The sequence below is a fragment of the Urocitellus parryii genome, chromosome 2, assembly GCF_045843805.1.
Source record: "Urocitellus parryii isolate mUroPar1 chromosome 2, mUroPar1.hap1, whole genome shotgun sequence".
Classification (NCBI taxonomy): domain Eukaryota; kingdom Metazoa; phylum Chordata; class Mammalia; order Rodentia; family Sciuridae; genus Urocitellus; species Urocitellus parryii.
The window spans coordinates 160,893,122-160,917,393 of NC_135532.1; the positions used below are offsets into that span (position 1 = coordinate 160,893,122).

Sequence of the window (24,272 nt, forward strand, 5' to 3'; positions counted from 1 at the left end):
CCAGGTGCTGAACGCCCCCTTGCTAGTTTTTCCACAAACATTTATCCAGTGTAGTAGTTTGTAGAAGTATGTTTGCAAATGCAAAATGTGATTAAAAAAAAAAAGCGCAGATCCTTTAACAAGGCCTCTGGCCTTGAGCTGGAGCTTCACAGAGATGAATACATTTTGAAGATAAGAGAAGTTACCAATTGGGCTCCACTGTTAAGGACGCCAGAATTAGACAGGAAGTCAGTATAGATAGGAAAATTGAGTCAGGTCAGATCAAAGTGGCCAATTATGAGTGAGTCTGAGAAGTTGGAGACTGTCCATGGAGGGATTGAAATGTTAATTCCTTCAGAGCCCTTCCTCTACCCTTATCAAGAACCTGCCCCTGCTTCAACCTGTTGCCAAGATAACCTGTCCCAGGATTGCCCCTCCCTACAGAGAGCTATAAAGTTGTTAATGTGTCCTTGGCTTCTCCACCCTGCCCTTCCCCCTTCAGCCCACCTGTTTCCCACCTTTTGGCTGTCCCACCCAGCATTCCTGGGCCTAGTCCCATACAGGAAGGAGAAAGATCTGGGGGAAAAGACAGGAGATCAAAGAAAGCCTAGGAGATATAAAAAGGGCAGAACACCTCACTTCTTGGGATACCCGGATACCAGCTATGGCTGAAAGGAGAGTGACTCACCCAAGAGATTGTAATGGGTGGGGGGGCTGCCCGAAGGGGAAGAAAGGAGAGGAAAAGAGAAGAGGAAGAGAGCAGAGGAAGAGGGCAGAGAGCCTAAGCTTGCAAGCTTCAGTTTAAGAAGGGTTGCTTGGTGACTTGGTGGGTGCTGATTGGCAGGGTGACTCAGGAATGAGCAGACACTGTGTCCCACGGGAATTGGTCGAGAAAACTTTTGGCTTTGGTGCCCTTTGGAGAGGAATGGGAGGGGAAATAAAACCAAAAGGCAGAGTCTTCCACACACCCAACAACGCCCCCAGGAGAAGTCTACGCTACCCCTCTTTAAATAAACCCTGCTTTATGTGCTTGCCTCAGCGTGCTTCTCTAATGTTCAAACTTCAACACGTGGCGAAGCAGGACTCACAAATAACTGGTAGTATCAGTAACAGCTGGCAGGGGAGGAAAAAAAGGGGAGGAGAAGCTCTCCCCTCCTCAGGTGTTGTCTTTGAAGGGTTAACTTGCCCAGAACAGTGAAAGAAAAAGCTGCTTTTATGTGAACTTCTGTAGACTGTGAACTTGTGAGCCCCTCTGCTTAAATGCTGGGTATAAAGTTCTGAAACTCCCTGTGAAAGGAAAGTGACCACAACACTCAGAGCAACCAAGAGATCTTTATTGCAGCAGTGCAACAGAGGAGAAAAGAGAGAAAGGAGAGAGAGAGAAAGAGAGAGAGAGAGAGAGAGAGAGAGAGAGAGAGAGAGAGAGAGAGAGAGAGAACACAAGAGAGAGACAGAGAAAGCAAGAGAACTAGCAAGAGAAAGAGGGGCCTGGCAGGAGGGAGTTTTTATAGTCCAAATCTAATGGGGTCTCTGGGTCTACAAGCTGCCTGTTGGCACACAAGGGGGTTAAGTGCTTGGCCTTGAGCAGGGGGCTGAGTGTTCAGCTTTGAGCGGGGGCTTGGGCATTTGGGCTTGAAGCAAACAGGTGATAAAGAACCAGACAGAGGGTTTGAGTGACCAGGTCATCCTGCAGCTAACTTTGTTTGGCATGCCCTGCAGACAGCTTACTCAGCCTGTCCTGTACCTAACACTCTGAACTCGGGGTTCAGGGGATTGATTGATTACAGCACAAGCTGTGCCCTCTGAACCTGGCTGCAGCCAAATAAAACTGTTTCCTGCTATCTTCAGTGCCTTGCCTCATCTGTCCCCTACAACAGAGGAACAATCCAGTGGAATAGGTGGAAAGAGAGAAATCAACCAAAGCAAAGGCTGGCCCCACTGAGTAGGAACAACTGCCTCAACAAAAACAAGTAAATCCTAAAATGGTGCTCTGAGGTGGCAGATGAAGGGGGGAAAAGTACATTTAAGAGTATTTGTCCATAAACTGAGGTTGATTAAAGTTATCCCTGTCTGAAATGGCATTTTTTGTGAAGACTTCTGATCTTCTGAGGTTCAGCTTTGTAACACATATTTTGAAAATACATATTAAAGTAGTTTCTGTTAAGATAAAGTGTATTATTCTTATTTCTTAAAAAAATATAAAATTTAAAAGTTTTTGTCCATAACCTCCATTGGTGGGGAGGCCACCATCAGGATGGCTGAGGTGACTGAGAGTCCTTCCCAAGTAAACTCATTCCCCTGTCAGAAAGAGAGCCATAGTTTCTAGATTTACCAGCTAAAAAGAATAATATCTCTTGGAATAGTCTGAATGTGAGAGGGGAATTCCATGCATGGCTCTCCAGGCCAGAAGAGTTCCCGCCATGGAGCTGCCATTTCTTGGCACTGAAACATGAGATGGAGGCTGACTCTGGTTTCAGAAACACACAGGCCTCTGGAGTTAGAAGACTTCTGTTGGAAAGTTATTTTCTCCTTAAGAAAGGAAAATCACTCCAGTCAGAATGGCAATCATCAAGAATACAGGCAATAATAAATGTTGGTGAGGATGTGGGGGAAAAGGTACACTCACACATTTCTGGTGGGACTGCAAATTGGTGCAACATCTATGAAAAGTGGTATGAAGATTCCTCAGAAAACTTGGAGTAGATCCACCATTTGACCCAGCTATCCTACTTCTCAGTTTATACCCAAAGGACTTAAAATAAGCATACTACAGGGATGCAGCCACATCATTGTTAATAGCAGTTCAAGTCACAATAGCTAAACATGAAACCAACCTAAGTGTCCTTCAGTAGATAACTGGATAAGGAAAATGTGGTATATATATTCAATGGAATATTACTCAGCATTAAAGAAGAATGAAATTATGGCATTTGCAGGTAAATGGATGGAGTTGGAGACTATCATGCTAAGTGAAGTAAGCCAATCCCAAAAAACTAAAGGCTGAATGTGTTCTATAATATGCAGATGCTAATTCACACTAAGTATAGGGGAGCATTAGAGATGAATAGAGTTACATTAGATTAGGTAGAGGGAAGTGAAGGGAAGGAAGAGGAGAGGATGTGGGGATAGGAAGGATAGTAGAACAGAACAGACATTATGACTTTATGTGTATATATGACTTCATGACCAATGTGATTCTACAACATGTACACTCAGAAAAAAAAGAAAAATTATATTCCATCTATGTATGATGTACCAAAGTGCATAAATGCATTCTACTGTCATGTATAAATAATTAAAACAAATTAAAAATGTTTAAAAAAAGAAAAAAAAAAAGAAAGGAAAATAATATTTAATAAATAACATGTTTGCTGCCTAGATTTGTTAGCAAGGAAAAGTCTCAAAGCAAATGAAATTGTTACTACATAACACTTTTCTTAAAATGCTAACATACAAGTTGGATAAGGTAAGAACAATAGTCTTGTTCATTTTTCTCTGTTATAAAATATGTCATTACTTCAAAGAGTAACACTATTTAAGTAACTTTAGAAGTTTAGAAGCAAATTTACTCAGAAAACATCTGTTTAATTTCTATTTATTTATTTATTTATTTTTATTGTTGGTCGTTCAAAACATTACATCTTTCTTGATATATCATGTTTCACAATTTGATTCAGAAGGGTTATGAACTTCCATTTTTACCCCGTATACAGATTGCTGAATCACATCGGTTACGTCAGTTACATTTCCATTGATTTACACATTGCCATTCTAGTGTCTGATGAATTCTGCTCTCTATCCTATCCTCTACTATCCCCCCTCCCATCCCCTCCCCTCCCCTCTTCTCTCTCAACCACCACTACTGTAAAACATTTATTCCACTTGTATTCTTCTTCCCTTACCCCTCTCTTCCTCTTGTATGTAATTTTATATAACCCTGAGGATCACCTTCCCTTTCCCTGCAATTTCCCTTCTCTCTCCCTTTCACTCCTCCCTCTCATCCCTATTTAATGTTAATCTTCTTCTCCTGCTCTTCGTCCCTACTCTGTCCTTAGTTACTCCCCTTATATCAAAGAAGTCATTTGGCATTCATTTTTTAAGGATTGGCTAGCTTCACTTAGCATAATCTGCTCTAATGCCATCCATTTCCCTCCAAATTCTATGATTTTGTCGTTTCTTAATGCAGAGTAATACTCCATTGTGTATAAATGCCACATTTTTTTTATCCATTCGTCTATTGAAGGGCATCTAGGTTGCTTCCACAGACTTGCTATTGTGAATTGTGCTGCTATGAACATCGATGTAGCAGTGTCCCTGTAGCATGCTCTTTTTAGGTCTTTAGGGAATAGACCGAGAAGGGGAATAGCTGGGTCAAATGGTGGTTCCATTCACAGCTTTCCAAGAAATCTCCATACTGCTTTCCAAATTGGCTGCACCATTTTGCAGTCCCACCAACAATGAACAAGTGTACCCTTTTCCCCGCATCCTCTCCAGCACTTGTTGTTGTTGGACTTCATGATGGCTGCCAATCTTACTGGAGTGAGATGGTATCTTAGGGTGGTTTTGATTTGCATTTCTCTAACTGCTAGTGATGGTGAGCATTTTTTCATGTACTTATTGATTGATTGTATGTCCTCCTCTGAGAAGTGTCTGTTCAGGTCCTTGGCCCATTTGTTGATTGGGTTATTTGTTATCTTATTGTCTAATTTTTTTGAGTTCTTTGTATACTCTGGTTATTAGGGCTCTATCTGAAGTGTGTGGAGTAAAGATTTGTTCCCAGAATGTAGGCTCCCTGTTTATCTCTCTTATTGTTTCTTTTGCTGAGAAAAAAGTTTTTAGTTTGAGTAAGTCCCATTTGTTGATTCTAGTTGTTAACTCTTGCACTATGGGTGTCCTATTGAGGAATTTGGAGCCCGAACCCACACTATGTAGATCATAGCCAACCTTTTCTTCTATCAGATGCCGTGTCTCTGATTTGATATCAAGCTCCTTGATCCATTTTGAGTTAACTTTTGTGCATGGTGAGAGAAAAGGATTCAGTTTCATTTTGATGCAAATGGATTTCCAGTTTTCCCAGCACCATTTGTTGAAGATGCTATCCTTCCTCCATTGCATGCTTTTAGCACCTTTATCAAATATAAGATAGTTGTAGTTTTGTGGATTGGTTACTGTGTCCTCTATTCTGTACCATTGGTCCACCTGCCTGTTTTGGTACCAGTACCATGCTGTTTTTGTTACTATTGCTCTGTAGTATAATTTGAAGCCTGGTATCACTATACCGCCTGATTCGCTCTTCCTGCTTAGCAGTGTTTTTGCTATTCTGGGTCTTTTATTATTCCATATGAATTTCATGATTGTTTTATCTATTTCTACAAGAAATGCTGTTGGGATTTTGATTGGCATTGCATTGAACTTATAGAGAACTTTTGGTAATATCGCCATTTTGATGATGTTGGTTCTGCCTATCCATGAACAGGGTATATTTTTCCATCTTCTAAGGTCTTCTTCTATATCTTTCTTTAGGGTTCTGTAGTTTTCATTGTATAAATCTTTCACATCTTTTGTTAGGTTGATTCCCAAGTATTTTATTTTTGGGGGGGATATTGTGAATGGAGTAGTTGTCCTCATTTCCATTTCAGAGGATTTGTCGCTGATATACAGGAATGCATTTGATTTATGCGTGTTGATTTTATACCCTGACACTTTGCTGAATTCATTTATTAGCTCTAATAGTTTCTTTGTAGACCCTTTTGGGTCTGTTAGGTATATAATCATGTCATCTGCAAATAGTGATAATTTAAGTTCTTCTTTTCCTATTTTTATGCCTTTATTTTCTTTCGTCTGTCTAATTGCTCTAGCCAGTGTTTCGAGGACTATGTTGAACAGAAGTGGTGAGAGAGGGCATCCCTGTCTTGTACCAGATCTTAGAGGGAATGCCTTCAATTTTTCTCCATTCAGAATGATGCTGGCCTGTGGCTTATCATAGATTGCTTTTACAATGTTGAGGTATGATCCTGTTATCCCTAATTTTTCTAGAGTTTTGAACATAAAGGGATGCTGTACTTTGTCAAATGCTTTTTCTGCATCTATTGAGATGATCATATGGTTCTTATTTTTAAGTCTATTGATGTGGTGAATAACATTTATTGATTTTCATATATTGAACCAGCCTTGCATCCCAGGGATGAATCCTACTTGATCATGGTGTATAATTTTTTTGATATGTTTTTGAATCCGGTTCGCCAGAATTTTATTGAGGATTTTTGCATCTAGGTTCATTAGAGATATTGGTCTGTAGTTTTCTTTCTTTGAAGTGTCTTTGTCTGGTTTAGGCATCAGGGTGATGTTGGCCTCGTAGAATGTATTTGGAAATTCTCCCTCTTTTTCTATTTGCTGAAATAGCTTGAAAAGTATTGGTGTTAGTTCCTCTTTAAAGGTTTTGTAAAACTCTGCTGTATACCCATCCGGTCCTGGGCTTTTCTTAGTTGGTAGTCTTTTGATGGTTTCTTCTATTTCCTCTATTGTTATTGGTCTGTTTAGGTTGTCTATATCCTCCTGACTCAATCTGGGCAGATCATATGACTTAAGAAATTTATCTATGCTTTCACTATCTTCTATTTTATTGGAGTATAAGGATTCAAAATAATTTCTGATTATCTTCTGTATTTCTGAAGTGTCTGTTGTGATATTGCCTTTTTCATCCCGTATGTTAGTAATTTGGGTTCTCTCTCTTCTTCTCTTCATTAGCATGGCTAAGGGTCTGTCGATTTTATTTATTTTTTCAAAGAACCAACTTTTAGTTTTGTCAATTTTTTCAATTGTTTCTTTTGTTTCAATTTCATTAATTTCAGCTCTGATTTTAATTATTTCTTGCCTTCTACTTCTTTTGCTGTTGTTTTGCTCTTCTTTTTCTAGGATTTTGAGATGAAGTATGAGATCATTTATTTGTTGGTTTTTTCTTTTTTTAAGGAATGTACTCCAAGCAATAAATTTTCCTCTTAGAACTGCTTTCAATGTGTCCCATAGATTCCAATATGTTGTGTCTGTGTTTTCGTTTAACTCTAAGAAGTTTTTAATTTCCTCCTTAATGTCTTCTAACACCCATTGATCATTCAGTAACCTATTGTTCATTCTCCAAGTGATGCCTGATTTTTCCTTCCTTCTTTTATCATTGATTTTCAGTTTCATTCCATTATGATCAGACAAGATGCATGGTATTATCTCTACTCCTTTATATTGTCTAAGAGTTGCCCTGTGACATAATATATGATCTATTTTTGAGAAGGATCCATGTGCTGCTGAGAAAAAAGTGTAATTACTTGATGTTGGGTGGTATATTCTATATATGTCAATTAAGTCTAGGTTGTTGATTGTGTTATTGAGTTCTATAGTTTCCTTGTTTAACTTTTGTTTGGAAGATCTGTCCAGTGGTGAGAGAGGTGTGTTGAAGTCTCCCATGATTATTGTATGGTGGTCTATTAGACTCTTGAACTTGAGAAGCGTTTGCTTGATGAACATAGCTGCACCATTATTTGGGGCATATATATTTATGATTGTTATGTCTTGTTGGTGTATGGTTCCCTTGAGCAGTATGTAGTGTCCCTCTTTACCCCTTTTGATTAACTTTGGCTTGAAATCTATTTTATTAGATATGAGTATGGACACTCCTGCTTGTTTCCGCAGTCCATATGAGTGGTATGATTTTTCCCAACCTTTCACCTTCAGTCTATGAATATCTTTTCCTATCAGATGCGTCTCCTGCAGGCAGCATATTGTTGGGTCTTGTTTTGTGATCCATTCAACTAGCCTGTGTCTCTTAATTGGTGACTTTAAGCCATTAACATTTAGGGTTATTATTGAGATATGGTTTGTTCTTCCAGCCATATTTGTTTATTGATGTTACTAAACCTGATTTGTTTTCCTCTTTGATTACTTTCCCCCATTTACTGTCCTACCTCCCAATGTTGGTTTTCAATGTTATTTTCCACTTCCTCTTCCTGTAATGTTTTGCCAAGGATTTTTTGAAGAGAAGGTTTTCTAGCTGCGAATTCTTTTAACTTTTGTTTATCGTGGAAGGTTTTAATTTCATATTCCATCCTGAAGCTTAATTTCACCGGATACATGATTCTTGGTTCTTTCAGTGTTTGAAATATGTTATTCCAGGATCTTGTAGCTTTCAGAGTCTGTGATGAGAGATCCGCTGTTATCCTGATTGGTTTACCCCTAAATGTAATCTCCTTCCTTTCTCTTGTAGCTTTTAAAATTCTCTCCTTATTCTGTATGTTGGACATCTTCATTATAATATGTCTAGGTGTGGATCTCTTATGGTTTTGCACATTCGGCGTCCTGTAGGCTTCTAGGATTTGGGATTCTGTCTCATTCCTCAAGTCAGGGAAGTTTTCTCGTATTATTTCATTGAATAGATTATTTATTCCTTTGGTTTGAAGCTCTGTGCCTTCCTGTATCCCAATGACCCTTAAGTTTGGTCTTTTAATATTATCCCATAATTCTTGGATGTTCTGCTCATGGTTTTTTAGCAGTCTTGCTGAGCTGTCTATGTTCTTTTCAAGTTGAAATACTTTGTCTTCATTGTCTGATGTTCTCTCTTCTAAGTGATCTACTCTGCTGGTAATATTCTCAATTGAGTTTTTAAGTTGGTTTATTGCTTCCTGCATTTCTATGATTTCTATTTGCTTGTTTTTTATTACCTCTAACTCCCTGTGTAATTGATCTTTTGCTTCCTGTATTTGTTTATGTAGTTCCTTATCAATGTGATCTTTCATTGTCTGATTTTGCTGTTTTATGTTTTCCGTGAGACTCCAGATCATCTGAAGCATGTATATCCTGAACTCTTTAATCTGACATTCCATCTGATGCAGCTATTGCCTCTTCTAAAGTTGAGTTGACCTGCATTGCTTATGGTCCTTTCTTTCCTTGTCTTTTCATGCTGCCGCGTGGTTAAGAGCCGGGCGGGTGGGCCAGCCGCTCGCAGAGCGAGAGATGGGCCTCCTGTGAGAGCCCGGATGGTGGAGGGCGCCTGCTGGTTCGGGCGGGGCGGGCCGTGCAGCTCCGGGTGCCTGCCGCTTGCAGAAGTGGGTGCTGGCTGCGTGTTTAATTTCTTAAGGAAAATTTTTATTTCAAAGTTATTACAAGTTCAAAGTCCTCATGTCTAAGTAAATTACTCCAGCATGGTTTTTATTTCTGGAGTTATTACTATTATTATTTTAGTTTTCTAGCTCTCTAATAATAACCTAAAAATAAGTCCACAAAATTCTGTTCCATTGATGGCCATCAAAACTACAAGGCAATCTCTATCAAAGGAAGGCAGTTTTGTCTACTGTGTTCATGAATTCCTAGATCCTAGAGTAAAATCTATGACATTGTGCCCATCACTAAATAATTGTTGAATTAAAGAATGAGTGAATTTTCACATTAGTACTCCCCCCTTCTTCCTCTTCTTTCCCCTTATAGTGATTTTCAAGAAAGTCCTCTAGATTAGACTGTAGATATAATTTCTGATATGTTTCTCTGAAATTCTGTGACCATTACATCATATTTTATTTATTTATTTGGCATTGAAGATTTGAACCCAGGGACATTTTATTACTGAGACACATCCCTAGATCTTTTAATTTTTTTTTTTTTAATTTTGAGACAGGGCTTGCTAAGTTGCTTAGGGTCTTGCTAAATTGCTGAAGCTGGCCTTGAATTTGCAATCCTCCTGCCTCAGCCTCCCGAGACTGGGATTACATGAGTGCACCATCACACCTGGCAATATATCGTATTTTAAATGGGGCCCGGTACAATACTATTCTAGTAGCTGACATGAATCTTCTTGACTGGCATGAACCATTTTACTTCTTTGTACTTTTCAGTTATACCTAGGTTGACCCTTCAGTTTTTGTTTTTTGTTTTTCTTTTGGCGTGGGGTGGGTACTGGGGATTAAACTCAGGGGCACTCGACCACTGAACCACACCCCCAGTCCTATTTTGTATTTTATTTAGAGGCAGGGTCTCAGTGAGTTGCTTAGTGCCCTGCTTTTGCTGAAGCTGGCTTTGAACTTGTAATTCTCCTGCCTCATCCTCACAAGCTGCTGGGATTATAGGCATGTGACACAGTGCCCAGATGCCCTTCGGTTTTTAGGATGCTCTGGACACAGAAAATCTCCTATTTTCACCTTAGTCATATTCAGGAAGATTATATTTGCAGGAAATTTTTACTAGTTTGTTGCTCACAAGTCTCAGAGGCTGAAAGCAAGGGCTTCATATTGCCAAATTGGATAAGGAAGCTCCTTTAAGGAAGAGATGAGAAGTAGTCCCCAAGATGGGTCTTCTTGGGAAAGAATAGTCTTTACTTAGAAGTTTAGACCTAGGGTGGGCAAAGCAGAGGTGGATCAGAATAGAAGTGAACAGAGTTGTTGGATGTTCAACAACAAAGTACTCTCTAACACAGGAGAAAGTATAGCTAGCACCACACTTTTTTAGTGTTTACAAAGGTAATTTGGGATAGTCTTCATTTCTGAGAGAAATGTAGCAGAAAGATTGCATTTCTTTTTTTTTAAATTGTTGATGGATCTTTATTTATGAATTTATTTATATGTGGTGCTGAGAATCGAACCCAGTGCCATTTCAACAGAGTGGCTTATTTGGTATCATACAGACCCCTCGGTGGGCTAGACCATGCCCTGGAGGCACCTCCCAAACATTCTTTGCTCAAGGGGAGAAAGGTGATAGTGGGATGTAGAAATGCTACAGAAGACGCCTGGTGAGTGGAATACTGTTATCATTTTCTCAAGAAGGCCAATAACCACTGCTTTTCCCAAAATGAGTGCAAATGCCAACATGATAAAAAAAAAAGGTAAATAAATTCTTAGTATTATTATGAAAATATTCTTATTTCATGGACACCTCTTCTCCCCTTCTCCCACTGCCTAGTGAATCGGATTACACATTAAGAATGATTTTTTTTTTTTTTTTTTTGCTAGGCATGGGCATGGAGGCACATGCCTGTAATCCCAGAAGCTTGGGAGGCTGAGGCAGGAGGATCTCGAGTTTGAAGCCAGCCTCAGCAACTTAGTGAGGCCCTAAGCAACTCAGTGATATAAAAAAGGGCTGAGGATGTGGCTCAGAAATTAAGTGCCTCTGAGTTCTATCCCCAATACCAAAAATACCAGGGAGGAGGACTAAGTAAGAATGCTTCTACAAGTTTAGCAGTCTATTTCTTGTCCTGAGTGATAATTACGCAGATATATTTTAAGATCACTTATTATAATGCACATATGTCATTTATTTTATGCACACATGTGCATATGATAAAGGGGGGAAATCCCTCATGTTTCAGGGTTATCTGAAAAGGGTGAATGAGAGCACTTATGGCACCGCTGCTGTCTGCAGCACTGCTCTCTGGCCCTGTAGATGGTTATGTAACTCACTTTCTCCCTGGGTTGACCTCTTTCTATGATATTCCTGGGAGATAGTCCCAGGGCAAATGGAAGGGAAGCTGTCTCCTCCCACTACTAGTAAATATACGTCTTGGCTTATCCTCTTAGCTGTTCTGCAGCACCTTAACAACAGCCCCTACTCACATCCCTGTCTAGCATTTTGGTTTAGACCAGGTCTGGGGAATCTGGCTCTTTTAGGCATCCTCAGGAAAAGCTCCTAACCATATTCACAACAAAATCATAACTGATATTAATTAAATAAGGAAGCTGTGGTGGCAGCACTATATAAAGGGTAAATCAGTATATAATACTATTTTATTTCTTTTTTGGGGGGGCGGGGGGTGTACCGGGGATTGAACTCAGGGGCACTTGACCACTGAGCCACATCCCCAGCCCAATTTTGCATTTTATTTAGAGACAGGGTCTCACTGAGTTGTTTAGCACCTTGCTTTTACTGAGGCTGGTTTTGAACTTGCGATCCTCCTGCTTTAGCCTCCTGAGCTGCTGGAATGACAGGCATGTGCCACTGCACCCATACTTTACTAATACTACTTTGTATCTATAAGCATAGTTTATGGCAAGATATTATGAAACTCACGTCAGCTTTCAGAAAATCCAGAAATCTTATTTTAAGAAATTGAGAAAAAAAAGGGGGGTCCTTACCTAGGGGTTTGGCCTTCGAATACTGTCTTTTGAAGTTAATATTCACAACAGTACTGAATACAATTATTGATATAACTGAGGTCATCAGACTTTCTCCACTAATTAGATTTGTGAGGGCTCTTGAAAGACCTGTGTGTATATATAAATAAAGTATTAAAGCAATTGTCTAGATTATCCAGTTAGAAATGATTTGACTTTCCCACACATTCCTTTCCATAGATTAAGAAATCAAGCCCCATGAATAGAAAGCACCCTGGTATTACCTACCTTCGTCCTGATTTATGTCTGTTTATGATGATCTTCCAAGTTGAAACACTGATTGGTCATCTTTTTTCCTCTGCCTATACTACCTAAGTTGTAACTTTGAGTATCTTTAATAATTTTCGAGAAAAAACCATAGGAGAAAAATATTATTATATAGTAAAATTCCCTTCTGTGAATCAACCACTCTATAAACTGATCACGATCTATCTGTAATACGTCTGCTGATAGAAGAGAAGAAAGGCCAGGGCATTCAGTTTCTGAGACAGCTTATCTGCCTCGAGGGTCCAGTCCTCCACTTTCCTGTATCCATACAGCAAGATGCTGTGTGAAAAGATCCAGTCTCTTTTGTTATGAGACCTGATGAAAGCACAAATATTCTACTTCTTCTCTGTCGCATGCCTGCCATCATCATGGCAGCATGCCTTGGCTTTCCCACCAGATGGGAGAGCCCAGCCCGTCTCATGGGAACTGCCATACTCATGAGGAATAGCACACCATTGTTGCTGTTAAGACACTACATTCATTACTCAGCAAGACCTGCTATTGTGGCCTAATTCTTATATTTTAGAAAATAGAATAGTATAGGAAAACGTGAATATTTGGAAATAACAGACTTAAGGGTGTAAAATAAGCCAAAGAACAAAGAAAGCTCAAGACAATATGGATGTACTCATGTAGTCTACTGATAGTCCTGGCAGATTAATTTTTTAAAGATACTATATCATTCATATGCATATGTATATGACACTAGTATGACAGTATATATAAACGTATAACCAATGTGATTCTGCAATTTGTACATGTGGTAAAAATAAGAATTCATACCCCATTTGAATCAAATGTATGATATATGATATGTCAAGATCAATGTAATGTTTTGAGCAACCAATAAAAAAGAAAATAAAATTATAGAGTATATAAATGTATATGTGTAAATAGCAATATATTTATAAATAGATATATAAATGTAATTTATCAATGCACATTTATAAATATATATGAACATGCATTTATAAATCTTGTTTAGAAAATTCAGGCAAAAATGCTGCTAAGAGGAAATGAGTTAAAATTTTTTTGAAAGATTCATAGTGAGGAAAAAATAAAACTCAAAAAGGTAGTGTCAAGGGGCTGGAGTTGTGGCTCAGCGGTAGAGTGCTTGCCTAGCACATGCAAGGTGCTGGGTTCGAGCCTTAGCATCACATAAAAATTAATTAATTAATTAATTAAAGGTTAAAAAAAAGGTAGTATCAAGATGGCTAACATTTATAAGAATAACTTTGCAAGATCCACCAAATAGATTATTTAAATTCAAAAATGACAGGCTAGAAAAAAAAATCAGTAGAATACTGGGTTTCAAGATTGTGAAGTTAAGCTGGGCACAGTGGTGCATGCCTGTAATCCCAGCAGTTTGGGAGGCTGAGGGAGGAGGACCACAAGTTTGTGGCCAGCCTCAGCAAGTTAGTGAGACTCTAAGCATTTAGCGAGACCCTATCTCAAAATGTAGCTGAGTGGTAAAACACCCCTGGGTTCAATCTCTGATACCAGAAAAAACAAACAAACAAACAAACAAAAAAACATTAAGAAGTAAAAAAAAAAAAAAAGATGTGAAATCAGATTCCAGGTATTATAGAACTCCCTCATATTTATTGAAAAGAAAGTGCTGACACAAAGTCACATAAAAGTAACAATGTGGGTTAAAAGAGTAGAGGGAGGAAGACACATATTGAGGATAGGGTGATTGATGCTGGATCGGCACTTCCTTCCAAACATTTACCTCACTCCTTTTCATGAATATTCAATTTTCCTTTATTCTTGTGTTTCTTCATATATTTACACAAGCTGTGTCTACCTCATGCTTTCTTTCCACTTGTCTCTTATAGGTCTTTTCTCCTTAACTGGCCATAACATGAAGATGAAATTGAAATGAATGTGTGTGTGTGTGTGTGTGTGTGTGTGTGTGTGTGAGAGAGAGAGAGAGAGAGAGAGAGAGAGAGAGAGAGAGAGAGAATATACATGGGCATGTCATATTAGTATTCTATTTTGAAGCATTTTTTTTTATTACCCATTATTAAAAAGTAACTGGGGAGGAAGTTAGTTTATTACTTTTCTTGTATGAGGCTCTCAGATTGTTTTGCTTTTCTTAAATTAACTTGGTATTTTACCTTTAAATATAGATTTATTTATCAAAAAGCAATTTATATATTATAAACACTATGTGATTGATAATTTTATCATTTTTAACTGTTTTAGGCTTTTGGTCTTAATGGTGACAATGACTCCAAAAGAATTTCTCTTTTAAAGTGGCATCATCCTAATGACTGTTTTCAAAAGAGAGAAGAAAAAAAACAAAACAAAACAAAACTGGGTAGCAGAAACGTCACCACATGAGTATGGAACAGTGTAATGCTTCATAATTGTTCTGTTGGCTCAAGTAGAAGCATGTATAAAGAATTCTAAATTATTCCTGTCCTAATTCATAACTAGATATAAGGCCTTTTTTGGATACTATCTAAGTCCATTACTGACACTATCTAAGCCCATTCTTCTGTCCTAACCCTCACTTCCAGAATCTTTACTAATCATCCAGTTCCTTGCTAGACTACTTCACATAGTGGAAAACTACCACACACAAAGGGATCTTAAACAAACGTGAACTATAAAATATGATATATTCAATACAGGAAATAAGAAAAATATACCTACCAAGGTCTCTTATGGCAGCTGCAGTCAGCATGGGGTCCGAACTCATAAGAATAACTGCAAATAGGAGCCATGGGATGGTCTTCAAAAGTAATTTATTCACAGATTGCAGATACCAAAGAATTAAAACATAATTAATCACAAAGCCGGGAATTGTGATTAAAAGTATCTGCAAAGAAAGTTCAGAGTAGAAAAATCAGATTGGTTTTATATTCCATTTTAGAAAGCAGATGATCACAATTTGTTTTTAGAAACGTAGAACCAGATAACACTAACAGCACCTACCAAGAGATGCATGAATGGGAAGACCCTCAATTGGCCCTGTTCCAGCTAACCCCTGCCTGAAAACCCCACCTCATCCCACAAGACCAGAAATGCAGGAAATGGCTTAGTGGAGATCATCTGAGTCAACCCAACCAAAATCATATCTCTGTTCTTTTCAGTTTCATTTTTTGTCATTTGTCTGAATGTAATGTACCTGGATTTGGATTAAAATGTAAACTGTTCTAATAGTTTTGTTTTAGGTAATGCCTTCTATTTACAAAACTGTTTTGATTACTTTGAAAGAAATATACATCCTGCTCCTGATCTGAAGTAGTTTATCACAAGGTCTTTCCCTGATACAGTCCAAATTTCCCAAGATTAAAAAAAAAATTTTTAAATAGGGTTACATCTGCTTCTATGCATTTTCTTATCTGCTTTTATTCTTTTGAAATGTGGATATAGGAAGCTTTAGACTGTAAGAATTAAAATTTGATTTTTCTTAACAGTTTCTTTTTTCCTAGAGCTAATATATTTCATAATAGCTCTCTTGTAGCTTCTCAGAATAAAAATTTTAATTGAAGTTCTGCCAGTCAGATTTTCAGAATTGCTCCCCCCACCCCATCATTTTCCTCCTGGGTTGCTCATGTGCTAGATGATTGCCAAGATAGTTTATTCACTAAAATACTAAGCTGAATTTAAACTCTGATACTATGTACTTTTTTTTTTTTAAAGAGAGAGGTGAGAGAGAGACAGAGATAATTTTTAACATTTATTTTTAAATTTTTGGCAGACACGACATCTTTGTTTCTATGTGGTGCTGAGGATCGAACCCGGGCCAGCGCGCAACCGCTTGAGCCACATCCCCAGCCCTACTATGTACTTTTTTTCAATCCTTTTTGTTTTCTATTTTGTAGCAAAATTTTAAAAATCTGAAAATAAATGATATGGTTCATGAGTGAAAGGTATTACTGAAAAAGAATGCTTACCTGCCAAAATAACTTTTGAAGCATGTATACATCCATGTCATATGCAACATTAAAGATAATTACTGGTGTAAATATACCAAAAAATAACTCTGGGTTCATCCATTGTATGGCATCTGCATATTTTTGGATCTAGTAACATAAAATTCTTTTATTCTTATTTGTCCATCTCTTTCTTAGTATAAATATATACCACATACTCCTATCTCTAGCAACGGAGAAAGAAAATCTGAAAATGTATCAGATATAAGTGGCGCTCATCTGAAATCTAGCAACTTGGGAGATTGAGGTAGGAGGATCTCAAGTTTGAGGCCAGCTTCAGAAATTTACTGAGGTCCTAAGCAATTGAGCAAGATCCCTATCTCAAAATAAAAACTTAAAAGGGGCTGGAGATGTACTTTAGTGATAAAGCACCCCTGGGTTCCACTCCCAGTACCATTACAAAAAAAAAATCTGAAAAGTTATGACATAATGTTTGTTAAGTGCTAAAGTCTTAATTCTATTGGATTTTCATTATTTTCCATCTGATTATTATTTCCAATTACAGAAGAAAGTTAATGTACTTCTCTATGCCTATTTTATTTTTGTAAACAGGTATAGGAAACATTGATATAGGAGTCAGAGAATACATAGTAGATTTTCAGGCATACAAGAGAAAAATTTCAGATGGATGGATTAACGTACAAATATCCATGAAGGAATAAATGATTATATTAAATTATAGAAAATACAAATATTTAGTCATGGCTTATATAGAAGATACATGTGAAAGTATAAAAGACTAACAAAAATAGAAACTGAAAAGTTAATAAAGTTTATGAAATAACTAATTAATGATGTGCATCATAAAATATCTAATTGACATTAGTAAATCCGGTTATGGATATCCACTCAACTTTCACTCATAAACACTGACCATTTTGGGGGTGATAATTTTCCACAAGTTACTTTTATTACTCCAGGTCTAATGAAAGCAGGCCCTGATTGTGTTTCATGAATACTTGTAAGGCTAACAGCCTTGGGATACAGAGCAAGAGTGTTTCTCCAGAGGAGAGTTCAGGTTTAATTTACAGCCGAGAATAATAAAAATAACTTCTCCTTCTGGGACAAGCAAGCAAATGATTTTACAATCCAATTTAAGAGATTCAGGTTCCCTAAACTCAGGTGTCTCACTTAATAATTCAGTCTCATTGGGTGTGCAGATTTCACTAACACCTCTTTGTTTCTCTTTGTGCAATGGGGATTCTGAGAACAAGCACAGGAAAAGGCTCATACTCTGATTATTGTTATTGCATAATAAATCCTCTGTCTCTAACCCAGGTATTCCCTGTCTTGTGCCTGGACCATGAAATTGTGGCAGGCTAGCCCGAAAGTGGAGTAAAATCTGACTCCCTTCACAACTCTTGACATGTGGTCTCTTCCTTTGAAGAAGTTACTGACAAATAATAAAGTTTATAGAAATAATTGAAATTGCATTTTTGTTAAAATCATATAATTATAAAACTTCTTTATGATAAGTGAAGTAATAACCTGCTTTTGGTTTTTTACATGAATGTGTGTTTTCTGTAATATTTTTAACATTACTGGCTAATTTTATTTGGGAAAGTCAATGATTTTCAGACAAGTTCTCATATCCATGCTGACTAACTAGGGTAGGCAAACTATAGATCCTGGGCCAAATCTGGCCTACTGGTTTTTGTGGTTTGTTGGTAAATAAAATTTTATTGGGACCCAGCCATGCCACTTCATTTATGTACGACCCTTGGCTGCTTTTGAGCTGTAGTGATAGAGTTTAATAGCTGGACAGAGATCATAAGGCCCACATACTGTAAAATATTTTCTGTGTGGCCCTTCACAGAAGTTTGCCACAAACTCTTGGGCTATAGCTCTATTTAATATATACAGTAATGCATTCTATGTAACTTAGAGTAAGCATTTTCCCTTTCTTCTCCCTGACTCTGTTCCCAACTATTTTAAAATACTTTAGCTTCCTTGGCTATATCTGTAGTTTACCTTATTCCTCACTTCTGACTCCAGACAAGTTATTTTTTCATATGTTCTACCCTAGATACGCTTACACACTATCATCTATTCTTAAGGAAACCCTATGAAACATTTCTGAGGCCAAAAGATGGTTCAATATTAGAATTATTTTGCTACTAAAATTCTGCACCAGCAGCACATTCTCCCTGAGCTTCTATCTTGTTAGCCAACTTCTTGTCTACTCTATTGAATTCTGCTGAAACACCCATTGGCCACTGCTGCTCAGGGGCTGTATGCACGCTCATTCTGAGTTGCCTACATACTTTCAGTCGTGGGTTCTTCTTTGACTATATTTACATGGATCTCATCTTTTTCAGCCCTTGATCCTTTTTCTATATCACAAGCATCTCCATCACAAACACAAGCGGGGCAGAGAGGGGACGAGTATTTTTGTAAATTTTCGTAAGCCATCTTTGCATTTATGTAATTCTTATAGTGCAAAATACTCATTTATTATACACACCTGGAAAGATGTAAAACTTAGCATTTCAAAACTGCATCCAATTAAAAATAATATCACAGGGAGAGGAATTGGAAAGTCTTTCAAGTGCATGTTCAAAAATGCTGCAAAAAAAATGTTGTTACTGAAAGGCAATATAATATCACATATATAGAACTTTTATGTGCTAAGATTTCTTAATACTGAGGATGAATTACTGTTCCATTGCTAATTTTCTATTTTCCTATAACTGAGACCTTCCCTCACACTTGCAGTACACGGAATCAGTTTAATTGTTAATCTATCAGTTTCTTGCTTTATTTCTCCTGTGATGTATCTCGTTTCCTTATAATCTTTAGTAACATTGCTAACAATCATTGGTTGTCTGGTTTTTACTGAAATATTTATATTAGTTTTTGAATACACGATAAATAAGAGGTTAGTTTAACTAGCAATTCTGCAATGAAAGGTTAATGAATACATTTAATGAAAACTCCTGAGAAACATTATCATTGTTATCAAAGTGCAACAAATAAATCATAGTTTTTTCTTTCATTTAATTTTTTTCTGCTTTTTCATATATAATTCTTTTTTTTAAAAAAAAGAGAGTGAGAGAGAGAGAATTTTTAATATTTATTTTTAATTTTTTCGGCGGGCACAACATCTTTGTTTTTTGTATGTGGTGCTGAGGATCGAACCCGGGCCGCACGCATGCCAGGCGAGCGCGCTACCGCTTGAGCCACATCCTCAGCCCCATATATAATTCTTAAAGAAAGTGGAAAAAAACCCTGAAGAACAGCACTTTATTTTGGTTCTTTGTATCATAACTAGGCATAAATTTATCATTTGAGTATAACTCATGAGACATCCTACCCTAACATGTGATTTTCTGCTCATTTGCTTCCATTATCCTTATTGCTGAGATTGAACCCTGACACAGCCAGTAGGAAGTTGTGCATATTTTTAATCCGATGGAGAAGAATATGGAAGTCATATGCTACATAATTGTTTTGATTGAAAATATTGAGATAAAAGGATAAATTTAAGTACAAAACTATTATTTCCCATGATTGCTACTTGCCTGAATTCCCCATAGTAGCATTTATATGATATACCCATAATATAAAATTGGAGCTAGAATGACACTTACCTCCAATAGCACAGATTAACGACAATACTAGAATGATTTCAGGGAGGTCCTTGGGAGTGCTCAATAATACCGTCTTGAAAAATTCCATCCATGTGCCAGGAAGTTTGTTATAAAACGTTACATTGATATGGATTCCGTGTTCATCCATACTGTTGTTTCTTGCAGTTAATCTGAATGTGACTTTATTATGTATCTCTGTAAAATTCAGAGAGGATCACAGAAGCATAAAGTTTGCCTTCTAGGAGGCCTTCAGGTGGTTTTCTAAAAAGAAGGAAAAAACACCATTATTTCTCCTTTAATTTTTTCTAGTGATATCTTATGATTTACCACAGTTAGTAATGTCTCTCTCTTATGATACTTTCAACTTAAATGAAAGGGGCAGAATCCCTTGTGATGCAGAATAGCCAGTGACACCTTGGGTTCACTTACAATACCAAGCACTGCTCAATTTATTATCCACCCCACATCTACCCAACTATTTGAAAGAATTCTTTTGTTTTTTCTTATTGAATTTTGTTTTTTAAATTTGTTCTAATTAGTTGAAAGGATTCTTTATATAACCACAAACTGATTACTTAGATCTGGGCATGCACATGTTCTGGCAGCAACTCCAAGCAGGGAGTTGAATGAAGGAAGAATATGCTAATCTTTATTGTTGCTTTATCTGAACAGAAACTAATAGCTTATGTTGTTACATATTCCTGACCTTCTTTAATCTCATTTGGAACACCAACAGGTGAGGTTTTCTTTAAGTTTTATATCTTTAAACAGCAATAAAAATATGAGAAATATTGAAACCAAAAGAACTTACTTAATACTGGGTTAATCATTAATTGATAAGGGTTTGAAGCAATAGATAATAGCCACCCTCAGTTAATTTTATCTACTTTACATGGAAAACAGAATTTACATCAAAGGTCTTAAACTTCCTTCAGTGAATTCTTATGATTCTCTCATAAGAGTAGCTTAGCATTTCCTAGTACCTGCTCATAGCTTTCCCTCTGACAGCCTTGCTAAGTGACCAGTTAGTTACCATTAAACTTCCTCTCTAGTTCAGTGATTTGTCTTTTTAAATTCAGTTTCTGATATATATATATATATATATGTGTGTGTGTGTGTGTGTGTGTGTGTGTTCTTTTATGATTGTGAAAACAATATTTTGAAAGAGAAAAACAAATTAATACATGCTTATTGTTGACTTTTTAAAAATAAACATGTAAACATTTCAAAAGCACTAAAAAAACCTCCATGCATATCATCAAGTGTCTTTTATATTTCATTTACATAGTTGAGCTCATCTTTTTAATATGTATACTTCTTGCTGCTTTTTACTTGTTACTGTATTGCCAGTATCTAAAAGCCTTGCAGACAACCCTTTACAAAGGTTGGTCATATTAGCAACAAAGTAAAAGTACAGACTCCTGTGGTCAGGCTTCCTGAACAGAAAGGTCTGACTGACAGGCTTCTGCTGGTAGGTTGAAAGACTGTGCAAACTAATTCAACTCCATTGGACTGTTTTCAAATCTGTATAGTTTCACAGTCTATGTAATTTTTATTCCTGTATTTATTACTTTTCAGAATCATCTGGGGGAGATATAGTGATACTAGGGGTTTGGGTCCTATCTGCAGAGATTCTGATTTAAATTTAATCTGGGGTTCAGCCTTGATTCCCCAGGTGATTTTAATGTGTAGCCAAAGTTAACAACCACTATGATCTGCCCAATTCAGAGGCAACATTGCTCAAGTTTGACCCTCCAAGTGAACTTTTCAATATTCTTGGTAACCCTTAAGAGAAAGGGTATCAGTGCTCTCCAACCAAAGACCACCAGAAATACCTCTGTGATTGATAGGTATTGTTTATTATTTGTTGCCACAAAGGAGATTGCTTACACTTGGATCCCTGAGACCTCTCAGTAAAAAGGTGTTAGATAGAACCCATTATAAGACATGCACTTAGACTGGGTCAATTTTGGAGAGGGCCTAAGGAACTCAAGGTTCATTCTAGCTAGGGTGTTGTTGAAAGGTGAGGCCAATTCTCTGATTGGGTATCCCAATAAATCTAGTTTTTGGAGAGAGCTGACTAGGGTGAAGATAAAGCAGTACTTGGTAGGAGAGTGGGAATGTTTGTTGTTGCAAGGGTTGCACAGTGACCTTGTTTTGTCTCACTTTGTTGTGGTTTAGGATGACCTTAACTGATGTTCTGTGGGTTTATGTCCAAGAGGGGAACAACTTGCTTTAGCCATTAGCATTAGGCCTGTTCTTTTAAACACTGAGCCCCAGCTATGAGACTGCCTTAGTTTAGTGTTTGTTTGTTTTTTCCTCAAAGCATACTTAAACTCCTTATCCTGACCTTGGTATATCAAGAGTGAGAGGTAGACCTGGAGATCTTGATGTGAGTGATTAAGTTCAGCTGTGCCTCGTAAGTGGAGAGATTCTCAACCTTGGTTACACATGGCATTACCCGGAGAGTGTTTTTTAAAAGTACAGATGCCTGGGTGCCACTCTAAGAGGTTAATTGGCTTGGGGTGCAGCCTGGGCACTAGGAACTTTAAAAGCATCCCAGTGATTCTAACAAGCACACAGCTTTTAAAATCACTGCTCCTGGAGAAGTCCCTGCTCTTAGGGAGGAACGTTTTGATTGTTGATACTTGCCCTTAATTAGATCAAACTATTTAGGAGAAAATTCTCATTGCCACCTCTTAACTCACTCACTCTTACTCCAAAGTCAAACATACTGGAACATAATGGCTCCACCAAATAAATAAATAAAAGATACCAGATGATTCTGATAGTTACACATTCCTACATACTTTCAGAAGTTAAAATAGTTAAGAAGGGGCTGAGGATGTGGCTCAAGCAGTAACACGCTCACCTGGCATGCACGGGGGGCTGGGTTTGATCCTCAGCACCACATAAAAATAAAATAAAGATTTGTGGCCACTGAAAACTGAAAAATAAGTATTAAAAATTCTTTCTCTCTTCTCTCTCTCTCTTTAAAAAAAATTAGTTAAGAAGCCTATTGTTTTCTGAACTCTAAGTGGGGATACCCAGATACATGTTCCCATAGCATTTTTCTCATTATTTATCTAATAATCTTAATAAGTGTTTACACATTCAGTCCTAATAAATTCTTTTCAGAAAATAATGAAATTGCCAGAAGTCCTGATTACCCTTGAATTTCACAAAGACATGTTCTCAACTGACACAATTTCTATCCTGATGGTGAATATGTGGTAAATTCTTAGTTTAGTATCCCCAAACTTTAAAACATCCTAAATAATCTTTACCCAATACAAAGATTTCATGTTAAATTAACTTGTAAATGCTAATGTAAATCTAGTTTAATATTTTAAAGTTTGTGGTAATGAAGCAACAGAGAGATTAAATAGGTTTTCAATGCCATTATAATTCTTTTTTCAGGTTAAATTGACTTTTGACAGCTTTATCAGACCAAATCTGTGTTGTTGTTTTTTTACAGTCTTCAGTTTATTATTTTTAAACATTTTTATTAGTTCTTCATAGTTATACATTACAGAATGTATTTTGACATATTATACATACATGGAGCATAATTTCCCATTCTTGTGGTTGTACATGATGTGGAGTTACACTGGTCATGTATTCATATATGAACACAGGAAAGTTATGTCTTATTTATTCTATTTCCTATTCCCATTCTCCTTCCTTTCCCTTCATTCCCCGTTGTCTAATCCAAACTCCATCTAGTCTCCCTACCCCCTTATTGTGAGTTACCATCCACATATTAGAGAGAACATTTAGCCTTTGGTTTATTGGGATTGGCTTATTTCCCTTAATATGATAATCTCCAGTTCCACCCATTTACTGGAAAATGCCATAATTTAATTCTTTATGGCTGAGTAATAGTCCATATGGGCTTTCCTTGTTTGGTAGGTTTTTGATGGCATCTTCAATTTCATTGCTTGAAATTTATCTGTTTAAAATTTCTGTGTACTCCTGATTTAATTTGGGTAGATCATATGTCTCTAGAAGTTTGTTAATGTCTTCACGATTTTCTATTTTATTGGAGTATAAATTTTCAAAATAATTTGTCATCTGCATTTCAGTAGCATCTGTCATGATATTTCATCATAAATTTTAGTAATTTGCTTTCTCTCTGTTAGCTTGGCTAAGGATTTATCAAATTTATTGATTTTTTTCAAAGAACCAATTTTTTGTTTTGTCAATTTTTTTTTGTTTCCATTTCACTGATTTCAGCTCTGATTTTAATTAATTCCTGTATTTTACTGCTCTTGTTGTTGGTTTGTTCTTTTTTTCCTAGGGCTTTGAGATGTAATGTTAGGTTATTTACTTGTTGACTTTCTATT

The 24,272-nt window shown here is 37.0% G+C and overlaps 1 protein-coding gene and 1 non-coding gene across 2 annotated transcripts in view; one reads left to right on the top strand and one right to left on the bottom strand.

Moving 5' to 3' along the window:
* The window catches only part of Slc9c1 (solute carrier family 9 member C1), a 69,668-nt gene extending 49,594 nt beyond the window's left edge, over positions 1-20,074 (bottom strand). Inside the window, exons 1-5 of the mRNA XM_077795528.1 lie at positions 19,927-20,074; positions 18,801-18,901; positions 16,298-16,426; positions 15,051-15,216; positions 12,084-12,212 (exon numbers count right to left, since the gene is read on the bottom strand). Coding sequence (XP_077651654.1) covers positions 12,084-12,212; positions 15,051-15,216; positions 16,298-16,426; positions 18,801-18,901; positions 19,927-20,074 — 673 coding nt within the window. The remainder of the gene's footprint in view (positions 1-12,083; positions 12,213-15,050; positions 15,217-16,297; positions 16,427-18,800; positions 18,902-19,926) is intronic.
* On the top strand, positions 2,019-2,095 carry LOC113188284 (small nucleolar RNA R38). The gene has a single exon (XR_003301524.1). It is a non-coding gene; the product is annotated as a small nucleolar RNA R38 (small nucleolar RNA).
* Positions 20,075-24,272: the final 4,198 nt, after the last annotated feature.